The sequence below is a fragment of the Pocillopora verrucosa genome, chromosome 3 (genome assembly GCF_036669915.1).
Source record: "Pocillopora verrucosa isolate sample1 chromosome 3, ASM3666991v2, whole genome shotgun sequence".
In the NCBI taxonomy this organism is placed as follows: Eukaryota; Metazoa; Cnidaria; class Anthozoa; order Scleractinia; family Pocilloporidae; genus Pocillopora; species Pocillopora verrucosa.
The window spans coordinates 16,959,179-16,977,456 of record NC_089314.1 but is presented as its reverse complement, the minus strand read 5'-3'; the positions used below and the strand labels follow the sequence as shown (position 1 = coordinate 16,977,456).

Here is an 18,278-nt window from a genome sequence, read left to right as displayed (position 1 = left end):
TTTGAAGAGGGAAGTTGTTGATTAACTACTCATGTCAATCTAGTTATCTTATATCCCTCTGTTTATCTCTGGCAGTTTCAGCCGAGCTCAAGCCTGGAGGATGGGCAAATAAGAAAAAGTTCACGTGAACAAAGTCCTTTCAGTTGCCAATTGATTACCAGCTCACTCAAAACACAAATCTGAGATGAAAGGAATGCTCTTCCTTGAAAAGACCGAGCCTGAGCTCTCAGGACCACATAAATTTCTAACAATCCTTGGGCTCCATTTGTGGCAAGTCAGCTAATTTTATAATTTTACAGGTCTAATCTCTTTCTTTTCCCACAAAACATTTTGGTGTTTGAATTTCAGAATAAAAGAACGACAGAGCAAATAGAACTGGTTACCAATGAGACTTTAAAGAAATAAACGTATTTCCTTTACTTCCTCACATCAGTATCAATACTCTTCATACTATTCTACATATTTCATATTAATACTGAAATGGAGAATTCATTGAACAATCAAGCTTCTGAGATTGGCAAGTGTTTCCCTTATTCTCATATACAGAACTGTAAGGAGGAATTAGATGCTGGTCATTTAAGGGTTTTAGGGATAAACCCTTTAGGGTAAAGGCACCTTCCTCAACAGTGACTGGTGCCCCCAAATAGATTCTGACTTGAGATTCCTTTTTCCAAAGTATTTGTTGTGGACATTTAAAGACACATCATCCTTGGTTCAGATGAAATAAAATTCTTTACAGAACGAGTACCAAGTAACAGTTAACTTCATACCACTCCTTGATAAAACAAGTTCTCTTTAATTATACTAAATATTATTTACATTAATTACAATACTTCACAATTTTTTATACTTTTTCCTTATTTCTTTTTTTCTGAATTTATCTATCAAGTGCTAGAGGGTACTGTAGTCTTATGTAAAAAATCTTCTCCTTTTTGCTTCAAGTGGTTGACATATGAAAGAAAAACCTCATGTTTACTTGGCCAATACCAATTTAAGTTTTGTACAGGATATTTTTGTCTTTAAGACAATAAACACAATTTTTAGACTTTTTCCTTCTTTCTTTTTTTCCAAATTTATCTGATTTGGCATACATAGAAACACTAACTCAAGTACTAGAGGGTACTGTAGTCTTATGTCAAAAATCTTCTCCTTTTTGCTTCAAGTGGTCAACATATGAAAGAAAAACCTCATGTTTACTTGGCCAACACCAATTTAAGTTTTCAGGTTATTTTTGTCTTTAAGACAATAAATGAAAATCCAACTAAGGATTAACTGCTGGTTCTTCAACTTTAAAAGCTAATCAAAAATGATTCCCGACTTCATTCTCTTGAAATCCTTCGTTGTAGTGTTGTCTGCAGTCATTTAGTTACTTATTTCAAATATTATTACCTACAAACAGTAGTCCAGAAGAGCACTCCATAGTGTAGAGGATGCAGCTTTAAGAAGCATGAAAGGAAAAACCAGTGTTTGTCAGTTACATTGTCTTCCAGAATGATGAACTAAAGCCTGACCTTTGAGTGTTTAGACAAGTTTTTTTTTTTTAAGTTTGTAAATGATGGTATAACAAGCTTGTTTCATATAACTCAGTTTAATCCTTAAAAGCTATTTCAATTAGCCAAGAAAAAATAAAGTTAGAAAATTGGGAAAACAGATTATGCCATCCTCTTAGTAAGTTTCTTTCAATGGCCCGTGAAAATAATTGGGAATACAGCTTAGAAAGATCATAGGTTTGTACACTCAAAACAACTTTGTATTTAAAACCCAACTCTCATAAGTAAGCCCTCACAAGTGCTTACTAACATTTATAAATATCTTTTTACAAATTTTAGGTTGGTGATGAAAATGATGAAAATCAGAGTTACAAATCTTAATAGTCTTTTGGATCCTTCAAATAATTCCAGAGATTTAAGGAGGTGATGCAGATGTATTTTATACAGAAAACATTGATTCCACCAAAACACATTTAAAATGCAAAACGGCTATCACTATCGAGTGTCAAGGAACAATGGAGTATAATTTGAAATTTTTTGAGGGTCTAATAGATTCTAAGCTGCAAACCCCAAACTCTTTCGGCTAATAACACTTGTGTAAACTTTCAAAGGTCAGACTTTTAAATCCTAGGAGGCTGATACTTTACCATTTAGTTCACGAAGTCTGTTGTGATGTGTTCAGTTCAACTTGTGGCTTAGATCCAACCTTGTTTGGTGGCACCTGAAAAAGAAAGAAAGACGACGAGTGCGTGCTGCTCAAAAGTAACAAAACTATTTCATTCAGCCTACACTGAAGTAGGCCTTTTCTTTTTTTGTTTTCCTTTCGTCTTTTTTTAGATAGTTTTCTGTCTTGGATAACAGGAACTCATAACCTTAAGGGTTCTTTCCCTGTTTATATGTTGTTCCGCAGCTGAAACACTTCAGTTTGACAAAGTAGTGATAATATACTTGGCCTATACTTTGTGATACCGACATTTTGTTTCATTTACAGAACTCCACTCTCCATTGCTTTCCTCTCACACTTTGAACATAATTCCAAGGACACTTTGCCACCGCGCACATGGAGACACACACCACCAGAAGAATTTGACCGTTTTCTCTTGCTGGGGGCATCTTCCACACCCTCATCAGACCGCCTCTTCCTGCTTCTGGTCACATAGTGCCCCTCTTCCTCTTTTGTGTCGCTTTCCTTTTCGGTATCTTGACTTTGCGTCGACTGCACAAGCGACGAAGATAACGAAATTCCTGGTGTAGCCGCCACGCTCTTCAGCAATAGTGAAATTGTGCTCTCATTAGCGAGAACATTTCGTAAATATTTCACCTCACCCGCCAGCTTCTTCATAATAGACGTCAAGCTTTCGTTTTTGGCTTTAAGAGTCTTATTCTCCTCTTTCAAATCAGTGACTGTGTTTTCAAGCCCTTCGACGTACTTCTTTTTCTTTTCTCTGTTCTCCTTGGCAGCAATGGCGTTCTTTCTGTTTCTCTCTACGATGGCTTGTTGGTCTTCCACTTTTTCTTGAGGAATTCGCTGCCTTTTCCCAAGATTCCCATTCACTGGAAGACTCGTAAAGCAGGGTTTTGTAGAAGGCGGTTTATTTGATTGTTCGTTAAAGTTCAAGAGTTCCTCTAAATCTCTGATATCGTGGTCGTTTAATCCAAAGTCTTCGTCGGCCCACGATGAAGCAAAATCGGTCAGGAAATCCTCAATTCCAACGTCTAATCCACTATCCGAACTATGGGCAGGAGATGAAGAACTAGATAATGCTTCCAAATTTATGGATTCATCAATGGACGAAATCTCTCCGTCAGGATCTTCTCTGGGACAAATTGCTTCTTTCCTCTTGTTTCGTGGCTTCGTTGTGCCTAGGCACGACAAAATCTCGGTCTTGGAATCGTTGCCAGATGGCTCCATTAAGCAGTAATCGTGATCCAAAGCAATCGACATGGCCGTAATGGGACGTCTTTCGCAACAGGCTTTGTTCTCGGTCAAGAAGGAAACGTAAAAATATCAGTAGTCTTTTGACAAGACTCTCCTCGGCACTCGTTTACTCGGAGGAGAACGTCACTTCAACGTTTAATGCACGAGGCCGTGATAGAATTATAAGATGACGTCATTATTGATACTGCGCAAACTCTATAAGTCACGTGAGAGAGACGCTCTCTATCCCAGGGTTTTTCCGTCTTCTTGAGCCTAAATAACCCTGAGATCGAAATCGGACAAATATTCTTTGGTATTAGACAAGACCGCAGGTCGAAATATCGCGGATTCCTAAACAATAATGGCGTCTGATACAGTACTTTGATTTGAAGGACGTTTGTGCGACTAAAATTGAATGACTTAGTCACTGTTTTGGAAAAATGAATTGTCAGATTCTCTACCCTTTGAACCGATTTTTTACCAAAAATTGGGTGTTCAACTGTACCCGATTGCCCACAAGACTGCTTCACAGCCAATCAAGTTACATAAATACTCGTCATGTTGGCAGCCATCTTTCGTTAGGAAGAGTCAGTCTTGATCAGAGATATATCAAGTGCAATTCACGAAGGTTTTTTGGTAGTTTGGTTAGGTCCTCGCAGGTAAGAAAATAAAGAGGGAATAGAAAATTTAATATTTGCAGCTGGCTAATTTGACATTCCATATATTGGTCCAAGCCTTGATCACGAGTTTAATTTAATGTAAGCTTAATAAGTTTTAGAAATGTTTAGATTACGAATTTTCTTCCATATCAATGTTCTAAATGTTTGAAAGAAAAATTGAATTAATGTTATCCTTTTATGCAGGGCGAATTTTCAACAAAGTACGTCCATTCTCCCTTCATTTATCAAATTTTTCTCCTCCTGAAAAAAGACAATGTGAGGCAGGGTAAGCAAGTTGTAATTCGTTGTTGTTGATTTGAATTTAAATGGACATACATTAAGCATGGGTATACAGAGCTTAGTGTGTTGTTCTGCTCTATAGCAGACAGTGATAGGCAGCATGTGGAACATGGTTCACCAAAGAACTCCTGCAAAATAATGTCCTCTCACTGTCAGCAATCAAAAAGGAAGACAAGTGAAGCTTATTGTTGTGGGACACTTGCAAATTAATGTTATTCATCTAAGAAAACAATTCTCTCAACAATTGCTCTTTGCTGCTTCAAAACCTGTTTTAAGAATTTTAATGCTTGGTATTTGAGACATTGTTTTGTTATAAACTGTGTAAAATTATGTATTCAAGGTGTAACAAGATTCTTTTCAACAAGCCTTATGAGAAAACATGGCCAAGGAGATCAACATCAACAAGGTAATAGGGTTGATGACATTATATTTGCTGGTTCACCTGACATGCTCAATCACACTGCTGAGATTACCATTAGCTCACCATTGAAGAAATGAACTGAACCTTCATCTGTACACCCTAGTGTATTTTACATGCATGTATATGTTTTCTGCCAGGTTTGGTTTTTAGTCCGTGTAGATGCAATAGGGGCATGCCTACATAACATCTGCAATACCCTGTCAGCTATATATTTTTTAAATTTTACACTCATTATTTATTGTTAGTTAATTAAAGTGGTGAAAAGAAATACAAATAACACTTTAACTCCCAAATCAAATTTTTAATTCTCCTTACTGTCAACTATACAATTCTTATAATGTTAGTTCAGAGAATTTAGTATTGGATCAACTAACTATCCCTAAATTGATACTTTTCTTTATTCTCATCACTTATCTGGTTGATATTGTATTGATATTGTAAGGAGAAATTCTGTCTTGGTCACCCATGGGAGTTAAAGGGTTAAATTGTGATTGTTTGTCCCAGAACGAGGTCAGTCAGGTGTCAATCTTATTATTGTGATTGCATACTGCCTGTACTCTCCAAGTGATAAGTTTGACTGGCAATACCTCACTTTTAAATGAAGTATCACCAGTAATTATATGATGTTTTATTGAAATAAAGCAGCATATAATGACATAATCTTGGCTGTTATTTACAGTCATAATGATCTAATAACAATAGACTTAAAGCTCTGAAATCACATGTGAAGTCTAAATTAAGAATCCTCTAAACTTCCCAACCTTTAGGGTTAGTTGGTGTACGTAATGTTGAAGCAAAGTTTTGTGCATGCCCCTGTTCTTAAGGAAAGTTTATTCTTGAGTCTAGTCTTCTTCGTTTTCCTATGTGGCAATTTTCAGCTAAGTGAACTTCTTGTAACACACTCAGCATCATAAAAATTTTTAATTGATTTTTCTGTTGCCATTGCAGGTGATTCTCAAAATCCTGAGGAGGAGCCTGGGAAAGATGGAGGATGGGTAACCATCCTTCCTTGGGTTATGCTTGCAGTATTTTACCTCCTTGCTGCAGGATCTGATCCTACACCAGAAACAACATGGACAACATTTTACAGAGAAATGCTTTCTACAGGCGAGGTGAGTTCAATTCATCTATTGCTAAGTGTTGTCTGCTACCTTATTTGTCTCACTAAGTTTTAGGCCTTTACTTGAAAAACCTTGGTTGATAATTCCACAATCAGCATTGCAAACAACCTTTTAGATTTTATAATAATCATATGATAATAGAGTATGCTATATAATTTGTAAACATAGAGATTTGAATAAATATCTAAGTATTTATGTAACTGTAGAATCATTCACTAGGTTTTGTCTTCTAAGTAATACAATAAAAAACTGGGATAAAAAGTAAACAGGTTTGAAGCAACTTTAACTAAGTAAACATGTAAACCATTGTAAACATACATAGCCTTACGTTTATAACGTAATTGATAATGACGGGGCATGTTACCACTTTTGATTATTTTTAGGTGTGCGATTGGGAACATACAATGGCTGTACATATACTAGAGATGTGACATGGTTTGATGCTAGTCTGTTTTAAAGATTTTATGAATGCAACCAAGAAGTTACAATTCATAGACCAAATGTTTGGACACTCCTGTCTAGTGCCTTTATCAGGGGTGATCTAATTGCTGCAACAAGAGGTCCTTTTGTATTCTTGTTGCCATGATTAGATCACCCCTAATGAAGGCAGTAGATAGGGGTGTCCAAATGTTGGGTCTTTGAATTGTAACTTCTCGGTTACATTCATTAAATCTTTAAACCAGAGTAGCATCAAACCATGTGTGATTGTCCACCTGGTTGCCTTGTGAACTTTTATATATCTTACCAGAGATGTGTTTTATCTGTGATGGTTTGTTACGTAAGTTTTCTTTGTTTCCAGGTTGAGCGCTTAGAAGTACCTTCAAGTCAAGACAAAGTTTATGTCTTCCTGCACAGAGGTGCAGTAGTAGGAGGAAAGGAGGTATTGTATACTGTTTTATACTGATTTTTGAGTTAGAATAAGGACCTGACCTGTGCAGTAGTAGAATACTGCAGACTTGAACTCACCTGGGATGTGCAGTAATAGTATAGCTTTATTTACACATCTTACAGTACCAGAAGGCATTTAGAGATTAAGACACAAGAGGAAATTCAGCTGGATTAGATATCTGCAAGAGATTACTTGGTGTGCTCTGCTCTCAAAACAAGTTGCTTAAACTCATAATATTAATTTCTGTTATTCTGGCATAAAGGCAAAATAGTACTTAACTTTGCGTCTCAATTCACACTATGCATATTGTTTCTACAGCTTTTTCCCACCAGGTCTGGCAGTTACATATACATGCCTTGCAGTGTGTTGTAGCCTTGAGGCTGTTACCTATTTTGTCTCATTGAAGCCCTTACCTGTTCTGTTTTTGTCCTATTTTGTCCTATTTTGTCCTAGTTGCTCTGTTAATTCAACCTGCCTTATGCAGCTCTATTTAACCGTCCTTCCCCAAGCTGTCTTTCATCTCTCCTTCCCTGGCTTTCAAATCTTGAACCTATTTCTGTTACTGGCACCTTTTTTTTTTATTCCCTTGAGCATGTGATCAGAGAGCCTTTGCCACTCACCTCGAATAAATTGCTCAAAACATCCTCCACTGCAATCCTCCAGTCCAGTAGCATAAAAAAATTCAACCTTTACTTCTGTTGGCATATTTATTTATCATTGACTATCCCTCAAATTATTCTTCAAATTGCTGGTTTGAATAATGAGCAATGCATGCTTTTCCTAGGTACTGACTCATGGGCCACATTTTGTGTTCAGCATTGCAAGTTTGGACAGCTTTGAAAAAAAGATGGCTTCTGCTCAAGCCGACCTACATATAGCATCTCATGACTTTGTTCCTGTAAGATACAGGACAACAAATGAACTGCTGTAAGGAAGGTTTTTTTTAAGTTTTCACTCATTTCCTGGCATATATTTTTTCTTCAAAAATCACTCAAAACCAGTAAGGTTGTTAAGCAGTTATGGTCTCTTTCTACAGACCATTAATGAGAAATTCCAAATTTTCAGACCTGTAACTGAACTCAACAATTACAACCTTGACTTACATTTAAGAATCCTTGGATTTTTTAAGAGATATTTCAGTATTCCAATTTTAATCTTTGTTCAATTTAAGGGGCATTGAGAAGCTTTATAAATATGAATAGCTCAAATCCCAAATTAACTTAACCAAAGGCATGAGAATGTTCCATGGCTTTTCTTTTTTTGCTCGTCTTTTTGTTTTTGTTTTTATTATTACTATTATTTTTTTTTTTTTTGGGGGGGGGGGGGGGTTGATGAGCCAGGATAAAATTTTTTCAGGTGTTGAAGTAACTAGTCCAAAGAAGTCTTGGATATTTGAGTATGCAGACAGTATTTGACTCTAAATTATGGATGTTTCTTCTTACAGATTCACAGCCCTGAGTGCTGCTCTAAGTATTGCTGTTTTAGGGTTGGTATGGTATTGGCTTTTTGGAAGAGGAACAAAAGGAGGAAACAAATCAGGAGGAATAATGGGAATGAATCCATTTGTAAGTCACTAAATCAAACAATTAGAGAGCTCTTTGATTGAGTGACATAACACCTGAACCAAGTATTATCTTAACAGCCAATAAGAATGAAGGAAATATCTTAAGGAACTGATAAAAGCTAAACACAACCTTTGTGTACTTCAGGAAAACATGAGTCACCAAGTTACTTAATGTTGGTTTTAATGTTACATGTGGTGGTGGAAGAGGGACCAGCAAAATTTTTTTTCTTGTAAAGCCTTTTTTAACCCATTGAGCCCCACACCTTAGAGCTCAGACCACCCCCTGAAATTCCAGAGAAAATGGCTGCCACAGTGAACACACAGACCACTGCCAAAATAATTTAAGATTTTAATGTCTTCATTTCACTCTACTGAAGGGAAACTGCACAAAGTTGCATATTAAATAATATACTTTCCCCCTGTCAAATTTTATTTTCAATTTGAGCATCAGGTTCTCTCAAAAAAAATTCTAAAGCTAGAGAACGGATTCAACTTCATGATGTACAGCGAGTCATTGGCAAGGTTGCCTTCAGCTTTGAAAGTATTTATCAGTATGATGACTCTCTTTTGCACTCTTATTCCATCAGAATCATGTAAAAAGTTTTCCCTCAAATACAACACCAAAAGACAGATCGCAAATTCCTCCTCAACAAAAGGAATCCTAAACTTTCTAACGCAGGTCAATTTTGAATTTGCCCGCCATAGCGTCATCGCGACACGTCACAAGGCGCAGCTATAAAATTACTTTTTGCGAGTCATGAGCAAGAACAAACCAATTTTTACGCCTAAATGAAAAGTTTCACTTTGAACAATGCATATATGTTCTTCGCTTAGGCAAACTTTTGCTCCAAGCGAGTTACAAGGGGGCAAACTTTGCAGAGGAGATCGTTTCGGTCTTCTGCGGTCGGGTCAGCAAGATGTAAATATTTCTCGAGAGTCATGAAGCGGTGCTCTGGGATCGTTTTTTTAAGCAATCAACTCCAACAAACTCGTCAGAATCCCAGTACATTGCCAGCTGAGGAAGTTCATGGATTCCAATGAGAATGTTTAGCCCGAGATACGCTGAAATTTCCGCTTGGGTAGATGTGAACGATCGATCCCCTTTCGAACGAGCGTGCGCAACGGTGTATCGGACGTCTTCGTCAATGTAAGCATCGTCGATAAATACATTGAAGAAATCTTTGGCAGTTGCATTTTCTCCGAGATCTCTGGTCGGGCCACGACGAATGGAGAATTCCTCAACATTAAATTGTCGCAATTAGCTAGACCATTGAAGAGCATTTGGTCGGCTTTCTTCTGCGGCAGATTCGTCATCACTACTAGCGTCGCTTTCTTCTTCCTCCTCACTAGCGTATAGCTCAACATCGGAATCGCTTCCCTTTTCTTGCGACCGTAGGTCGAAAAAGTCTTCCATCTCGTCATCCACATTTCGAAGCAAGTTTTGTTCATGCTGTGCTTGACGAGCTTGTCGCTTTTTTCAATTTCTTCGATGATAAAACCAGCGAAGACTTCTTGCTCTTCATCGGATGAAAATTAACTTTCATCAATTCTTCCAGAAACCATGTCTAAGCCCACGACATATTTTTGAAAAATTTGTAAAAAATCGCACGGTAAACGTGTAATAGTGAGTTTGGTCTCAAACGAAAGCTTATTTTTTGCATGTCACGTTTCACTGCTTTTCAATACCCAGGGGAGTTTTGTTTCTAAGCTACAGCCAATCAAAACAAGCCAATTTTGACAGGGCGCATGAGGGCGCATTGGAATTTCAGAGGGGTTTTATTTCTGGGCGCATGAGGGCGCATCGGATGTCAATGGGTTAAAAATAAATGGCACAGTATTTTGGTTAGACAGGACAGGTTGGTTATAGAGAGTTACAACACAATCCCTAGTTAACCAATCAGAGAATCTTTTTTCAAACCTGACAGCATAAGTATAGGTAATAAAAGGATTTCGAGTACAATTTGGTAAAAAGAAGCTTGAGTAAGTTTTTCAAGGACAACAAAATTGCACAAATCTTTATGGCAAATGCAATTTGTAGTCTTTGTAAAATTTACAATTGCTCATTACACCAAATTGCAAGAGAAATAATGTATTTTTACTTGTTAACAGTGTACATGAAAAAACATTGCAGAAAGTCAAGACAGACAAAATTTTGAAAGGGTGCAAACACTATTTGTAATTTGCACTTGTGTTACAACATTGCACTTGTGTTACATGAGAAAACAATTGTTTTAAGCCAATCAGAAGTACATAATTTTTTAATGTTCATTATTAAACTTCAATCCAGGCTAACTACATCAAAGCCAAGCCAACAGTAGTCATGCCAGGAGGTGGAAAGGGAATAAGGTATTAGATCATGATCATTTGGAAGCTATTCTTGAAAATTATGTTAATTGACAATAATTGTCTCATTAAATTATTTAATGTTTTAAGACTTTGTGCAAAAAATTTCTCATCAATTTCATAAGTTTATCTACTTATTTTCACACTCCTAAAATTACTTTTAAGCTTCAAAGATGTTGCAGGGATGGAAGAGGCAAAATGTGAAGTGATGGAATTTGTGGATTATCTGAAATCCCCTGCAAGATATTCAGAGCTTGGAGCAAAAATCCCTAAGGTTTGAACTAATTGATATATCATACTAGAAATAAAATGTGATATCTGTTGTTGGCTTTCCTATTTGTTGTGCCCATCATGTAGCTTTTATTTTGTATATTTCCGAAATAAATTGATTCTCTTTTTACAGACCTAACACAAAATTTATTTTTGAGCTGACAAACAGCAAGCTCATCACAACTGCTCATCACAACTGCTCATCACAATTGGAGGGCTCAGAGCAAGAACGATCCCTTGATTTTTCGGCCATTTTTGAAAGTGTTCAGAAGTAGTTGAATTTTGGCATGTGGACACTTTCAAAAATGGCCGAAAAATCAAGGGATCGTTCTTGCTCTGAGCCCTCCAATTGATCAAACAAATGTTTGGGTTTTTTTTTTTTTTTTTTTTTTTCCATTTTTGCTTAAACACCTCTGGGAAAGTCAATGTGGATCATTTTTATTAATGGCAAATGATGCATATGACAATTCTTGTCCTTTTCAACTTTAATATGTTGGTGCTTTGATTGCAATAAAAATTGTCTTAAAAGATTGCATTACCATTTAGCTCCTAATTTATATAAGGTATCTTATTTAGTTGTTTTGTTCAACTCAGTCTGCATTCACTCTCCAAACTTCACCCATTGTAAATTCATTTTTTATTCATCTGTTTAATATGTTTTATTTTTCACTTTTTAAGGGAGCTCTCTTAGTTGGTCCTCCTGGTACAGGAAAGACTCTATTGGCCAAAGCAGTTGCTACAGAGGCAGATGTTCCCTTCCTTACCATGGCTGGCTCAGATTTTGTTGAAGTTTTTGGTGGTGTAGGTTCAGCAAGAGTTAGGGATTTATTTGGTCGAGCCAGGAAACTTGCTCCTTGTATTCTGTACATTGATGAAGTTGATGCAATTGGAAGATCCCGTTCATCAAAGTGAGTTGGCTAGTTTATTTGGAAGAAGTTGCACAAAATTCTAGTTTTGTTCAAGATTTTGTCATTTCTCTCGTATACTGTGACTTACATACAGTATTTATTGACAGCTCGGAAATATCTGCTGGAATTAAACTTTTTTGAAATGGTTCAAATTTTTTTAAATTAGCTCGTTTTTTATTTTTTTGCTTTGCATTTAATTTCCCTATCGTGATCTTAAACTAAGGAACAAGACATTTATAGTTCAATGAAAATTTTAAAACAAGGGAAAGATTTTAACTTAAGCAAATTAAATTACATTGTTTTTTAGTTCTATGGGAGGACACAGTGAACAGGAAAGCACTTTAAATCAGCTTCTTGTTGAAATGGATGGTGAGCACTAGTTTATGACATTAACTAAGAGGGGTTTCAACAAAAAAACGGTTACTGCCGGTCTATGGCCACCTGTAAGACCTTTTACCGCCGTCTCTTGACTACCTGTGTGTGAGCTCTCGTTTTTGATTTTCGCCTTGCGGTACAGCCGTGTATTATACATGTACCTTCGGCAGTCGCTTAAGGGAAAATATATTGAAACCCTTGACTACTCTGCACATTTCAATCTTTCACTTCAGGAAAACTTAAAGCTGTGTCAATAACAAAAAAACTATGATTTTAACTTGGATTATTCAAATTGCCACTTTCTTCAATCGTTGTGCATGTTCGCAAGAAGGTCGAGGTAACGAGGAGTCATAAATTTAAAAACGGAGAAACTGATCAATAATTTCCAACTTCTTTACCACCTCGTGCATTGTGGATAAATCTCCAAACCAAAGCTCCACCAACGTAAAAAAATTGTGCTCATCTCTACAGAGATTTCTTTGAATCTTGCTGCTTGAGATAATTCATGTTACACCGCATAATGGACAGTTCTTGATCTTGTTGTCTAATTTTTTTTTTATTTTGCTGGTAAGGTATGAACACAATGGAAGGTGTCGTGATGCTGGCTTCTACAAACAGACACGACATTTTAGACCAGGTAAAAATACCGTGACCAGAATTGATCACTTAAGATAATCTAGCAATCTCAGTGTTAAGCCATACACATACTTGAAATTGGTCACAGTAAGTTTGATTGGTAAATGCGAGAGAATTAGGCCTACGAGTGGTGAGCATGGAAATATACAAAGCTACAAAAAAAGGATATGTTTACTACCTTAAGGGTTGCTGGGCCTGCATTAGGCGACAAGCTTAGGGAAAGCAATGCCCAATTGCAAACGGTGTGGGAAACGCCTGAAGACGCACGATAGGTAGTAAACACGGAGTTAATTACCTTTAGTTGGCCAGAATTTCCGTGATGGAATTTATTTATTATTTGGTTGTCCTCTTTCTTGTTTTCTCGAGGCTCTCCTGAGGCCTGGACGATTTGATCGACTCATCTCCATCGACCTTCCAACTCTAATCGAGCGACAGGCCATATTTGAAGTTCACCTCAAGAAACTTTCCCTGAAGACGCCAGTCAAGGCGTTCTCTAAAACTCTGGCAGAACTTACTCCTGGGAACAGTGGTTAGGTTTTGTTTGAATGAATTAAAAAGCTCTCTTAATTATTTTTAATAATTAGTCCCGCAGTATACCATGAAGAAAGTTTAGTCTTGGTAGTCCAATCAGAGACTCGGGTTTACAAAGTTATCTTAATCACAGAAATCTCGTTAAATATCACTGAGGGAAATTACCATTTTGTCTATTTTGTTACGCTGTTTTACAAAGGGAAAGTCTAAACAATACACTGATGACCTCACAGACTCACCTAGTGCATACGCAAATCCCGTGGTGGATTTTCCGGTAGATACGCCCTCCCTTCCCCCAGGTCTTGTAGAATTGCGTTAGCCGTGTGCCTGGTGGCTGTTGAATGGTCAGAACCCATGCTAGCTATTAATCTCTTTTAGTTTCTCTCTCCTGACAGGTGCGGACATTGCTAACATTTGCAACGAGGCTGCTCTGCATGCGGCTCGCATGAATGAGAAAACGGTTGATAAGCGAAACTTTGAATATGCTGTGGAAAGAGTCATTGCTGGTAAAGTAAAGTAAAGTAAAAATTATATCTGCAAGAATAGATTGAGTTATCTTACGATGACACAGCGGTCATTAAAAATCATCTATAATAAGAGAAATATAGTGAGAGATCGAATCAGTTGTGAACTGAGAAGGGAAAGTAATCCTGGGTTACTCTTGTTTTGTTTCATTACTCTGTTCGATTGACTCAGAAAACTCGCACTACCTTACAGCCAATCAGATGCAAAACTGAAACCCGCAGCGACGTGCTCACATGTGTTTCCCGCGCTTTTGTCATTTTGCTTGTTTTTCGCCGTTAGTTGTAACGAGCCCCTTGTGTTTTTATTTATTATTATTTTTTTCATTTGCTCTCAGTGGCCATTGTGATTATTTTGGTCTTGGTTTAAGAGAGTCGATCGAAATGCGTACGAAACACCAGGAAAATAGTATTAACTCGGATCATTGTCATTTCTGTGCGCAGACACTACTCGATAAGACCACTTTGAACGAAAACCGATTGTAAATATTGATCTAATTGATCAAAACTTGTTTTTGTTTAAGCGGATTAATTCATTTTCCACGCGGCAATCCTTAACCATCCCTTGCACTGTACTGAATGATTATGTTATCAGTAAGGTAGACATATTCAAATTCCTCCTCGTAATCGATAGTGGTTTACCGTATGTGCTTCCTAGTTAGACACTTCACTGCGAAGATCACTTTCATTCATGTCTTTATCCGCAGTTCAAATATATGACCTTCATATATTCTTAACCGTCCATTCATCACTTCACGGGTTTATTTAGAACCACCATCATGACCAGCTCCCAGTTGGCTTGTTAGCTCAGTTGGTAGAGCGCTGCACCGGTATCGCAGAAGCCATGGGTTCAAATCCCGTACAGGCCTGAATTTTTTTCAGGCCTTATTTTCACTACTGCCTAAGTAGTGCACATCACTGCGAAGATCACTTTCATTCATGTCAATATTCTTTGTGTATTTACGTAAGGCATGGAAAAGAAGACTCAAACTATGTCTCCTGAAGAACGCCACATAGTTGCTTTCCACGAAGCTGGACACGCTCTGGTGGGCTGGATGTTGGAACATACTGATCCGTTACTCAAGGTAAGAAAAGAGTTTGATTAGAAAACAGAAACCATAATAATAACAACAACCAATTAGAGGAAAGGAAGATACTATAGCACCAATACCGATCAGGCTGCTTAAAGCGCGGAAAAACCCGGGCGACTAAGTAGTGGTTAGTTTTAATTTTGCATCTGATTGGTTCGGAGAGTCACGCGAGTTTTTTGGACTACTCGTAACCATTAGAGTTTCCGCAACTGTGATTGGTGCATTAGCAGATTTATTTTTCACCAAGCATTCTGCACAGTTGTAATCGGACAGTTGGCTGTAGTCGGACACCCGTAATCGAACAGTTAAAGTAACCAATCATACGAAGTCCACCCAGCTAAATCCACCAATCACAGAATTGATCACAATAACCATAGCAACAACCACTTATCCTGAAAAAAAAATTTGGAAAATCCAAGTTGTTGTTTTAGGAGTAGGAACTGACGTAAAAGAAAACCTTCAACAGAGATTTAAATTTAGATTCGGTCTCTCTACGATCATTTTCACCGGAGCGCTTGTTATTCATTGTTATATGTTGTTCTCTGTCCTGTCAAAGGCAAACCCACCAATTTAACATTTTTCTTTCCAAGCTTTCCATTGTTCCACGGACCAACGCTACCCTGGGTTATGCGCAGTATCTTCCCTCGGACAACAAACTTCACAGCACTGAACAGGTTAGAAAAATGACTTTTCTTAAGAACATCTTTATTTAACCTTTGTTTTTTGAAAGAAAAGTACGAGATTGTTTTCCTTCCTTTTTTTCCTATATTTTAAAATGGCACCACTTTTTGTTACCTTTTAGTTGTTTGATCGAATGTGCATGGCCTTGGGAGGAAGAGCTGCGGAAGCCAAGATATTCCAGCGAGTTACTACAGGTAAGTAAACTCGCACCAGTTTCTTATCAAACGCGCTACCAAATCTGTATCGGTGGTGCCTGGACCGAATATGTGGCATAGCTTACTAGCCAGTTTGTTCTGTGGTGTTAGAGTATCTAACCTTATGATCGGACGGTCCAAGATTCGAATTCCCGCGAAAGTCGAATATCTCTCGCGCGTGAAAAATATGTAACGTCCTTCTGAGGTCCAAGGTGAATTACCCACTTACTTTCCCGCGGTTTGGTGCTTGTCCTTGTACATCTTGTTCTGAGGGTTTTTCCTTTATGATCATCGGGTTGAAAAGAAAATCCCTTTTTCTCGTTTAAACCTCACTTTAAGCCTTTTGTGGTCGTTTTTTGTTCCTCAAGGAGCCGAAGATGATCTTCGCAAAGTAACTGACATGGCGTATAAACAGGTAAACTCTTCATTTTGTGGAGTTTTGTTATGAGAACGGAGGAGGGGGAGGGTGGGGACTTGAAACTACTCCTCGTCTTGGGTTACTCTATGTATTTACAGCGCGGAACTCAGGGTAAACTTTGGTAACTGTCAGCCTGAAGTGGACGTTGCATCAGCTGACTGTATTTACGATTCTTTTGGCAGGTTGTGACGTTTGGAATGAACCCTCGTGTTGGGAATATTTCATTTCCCGTTAGAAAACCCAGCGAGCCGACCAAGAAGTTTTACAGTGATAAACTTGCTAAGCTCATGGATGAGGTACGATGTAGACTAGTTGCTTTTTTAAACCAACCCTGGAAAGAAAAGGAGCAGCCATAGTAGGAATAAGAAAATACATTGCGCGCCTTTCTACTTTGATAAATGCATCTGTAAGGCACCAGTAATTATTTATCATGGGGGGGGGAGGAGGTCGAGGGATTCGGGGGGGGGGGTCACATGGTCTTCAGGGGAAACGGAGGGGGATCATTAGGATACTAAAGAGCCTAAGGGGGAGATCAGGTAAATTTTACTACGACACGACCAAAATCCTTCAACCCTTCCCCCCTCCTCCCCTCCCACGTGATAAGCAATGTCTGACTGTCATTTCTCAGAAAGCCGACGTGTCTTTGGACTATATACTCTCATGCTATGACTATTATTTTATCCCTTATATGAAGATCAAATTTCTGTTTCGGTTGTCGTTCTTGGGAAAGGTTTGTTATAACCAGAGGTCAGCTCAGGCGTGAACACGTCATCGGTGACAGGCAAACCGTTGCAAAGCGCGGGTCTGGTACCTGATATGTTGTGTGGTTAGCTCTACACTGTTTGGTTTCTAGAGATCACAGGAACACGTGCCTGCACTGTTACTGGTGTGACCTGAACTCATTTAAGGGCTGAAGAATGTTCGGAAAATCTAAATTTTTGTTTATAATTTAGGAGGTACGCATATTAATCAGAAAGGCATTTCTGACTACAAATACAATCATTGAAGAAAACTTGGACAAACTAAATGCGGTAAGATTATTTATGTGCTGTGTTTATTTACATTTGTTCTAAATTCTCTGAAATTTTTATAGCAGAAATGTCATCGAAACTGTCTGTGTTGTATATGCGTTGATGAGCCAGCTTTCAGCTTCCATTTTGTGGAAACTTGAGCACAATTGCAATTTGCTTCTGTTGACTCGATTCATTTCAACTCCATCTAAAATTAAGTAAAATGCAATCAACTTAACCAATACAAGGGATACAGTAGAGGAAAAGGCATCTCCTTTTGGTCGTGTATCTCTTTTTTTTTCTCCTCTTCTTTCCAGCTTGCTCATGAACTTCTGACCAAAGAAGTCCTCAGTTACGATGACGTGGCGGCGGTGCTGGGACCGTGTCCTTACGGTGATAAAAGGGTCCGTTTTAACTCACAAGATGGCGAATCGAAGTCCCAGTCTCTCTTCACGACTTAACTACGAGTTCCTACACCACACTCTCCAAACCTTACTTCTTACTCGAGTTCGTTTCAGTTAAAAGAAAGTACACTGCAATAAAACTCAAGCTGTTGAAGACAACGGTCATTGAATATCATGGATAGAATTCGGCTGTGGACTAGATTGATTGTCTTCACATGTATAGCTGTTGTATAAATATTTGTAAATAAAACAAGAGACCAATTTAAGTATATGCAATAATGTTTCTAGCTTCAGTTTCTGTGGTAGGCTTTTGAAAGCCTTTCCACTCACTGGTTAAGAGCCTGAGTCACAATTCGTTCGGGTTCAGTCCTTTAGGCCAAATAGCCCCAACTAGTAGGGCTTATCCATGTAAACTGAGCCTGCACTCTCCCTGGACGGTAGGAGTCCAACCCAATCCCTTCAGACCCTTGATACTCTTGGAGGCTCTGCCACCGAGCTATAGAAGACAGTGGCAGGCTAGGCCGTTTCAGGGAG

General features: G+C 38.1%; 2 protein-coding genes and 1 pseudogene across 2 annotated transcripts; 1 reads left to right on the top strand and 2 right to left on the bottom strand.

Annotated features, from left to right (window-relative positions):
• Positions 1–776: 776 nt before the first annotated feature.
• Positions 777–3,579, bottom strand: LOC131775438 (uncharacterized). The gene is made up of 2 exons (XM_059091552.2): positions 2,138–3,579; positions 777–1,436 (listed from the first exon to the last, which is right to left on the bottom strand). Exon 1 carries the CDS (start codon positions 3,433–3,435, stop codon positions 2,476–2,478), a length of 960 nt encoding a protein of 319 aa, XP_058947535.1. The 5' UTR covers positions 3,436–3,579; the 3' UTR covers positions 777–1,436; positions 2,138–2,475.
• A 156-nt stretch (positions 3,580–3,735) lies between these two features.
• On the top strand, positions 3,736–18,005 carry LOC131775419 (mitochondrial inner membrane m-AAA protease component paraplegin). The gene is made up of 21 exons (XM_059091524.2): positions 3,736–4,067; positions 4,272–4,353; positions 4,708–4,773; positions 5,737–5,900; positions 6,709–6,789; positions 7,583–7,725; positions 8,243–8,363; positions 10,650–10,708; positions 10,871–10,979; positions 11,654–11,883; positions 12,191–12,252; positions 12,831–12,895; positions 13,261–13,423; positions 13,821–13,931; positions 14,916–15,031; positions 15,628–15,711; positions 15,840–15,912; positions 16,281–16,327; positions 16,513–16,626; positions 17,284–17,361; positions 17,658–18,005. The coding sequence occupies exons 1-21, from the start codon at positions 3,849–3,851 to the stop codon at positions 17,799–17,801; spliced, it is 2,331 nt and encodes a 776-aa protein (XP_058947507.2). The 5' UTR covers positions 3,736–3,848; the 3' UTR covers positions 17,802–18,005.
• LOC131796475 (piggyBac transposable element-derived protein 5-like) lies at positions 8,620–9,892 on the bottom strand (annotated as a pseudogene).
• Positions 18,006–18,278: the final 273 nt, after the last annotated feature.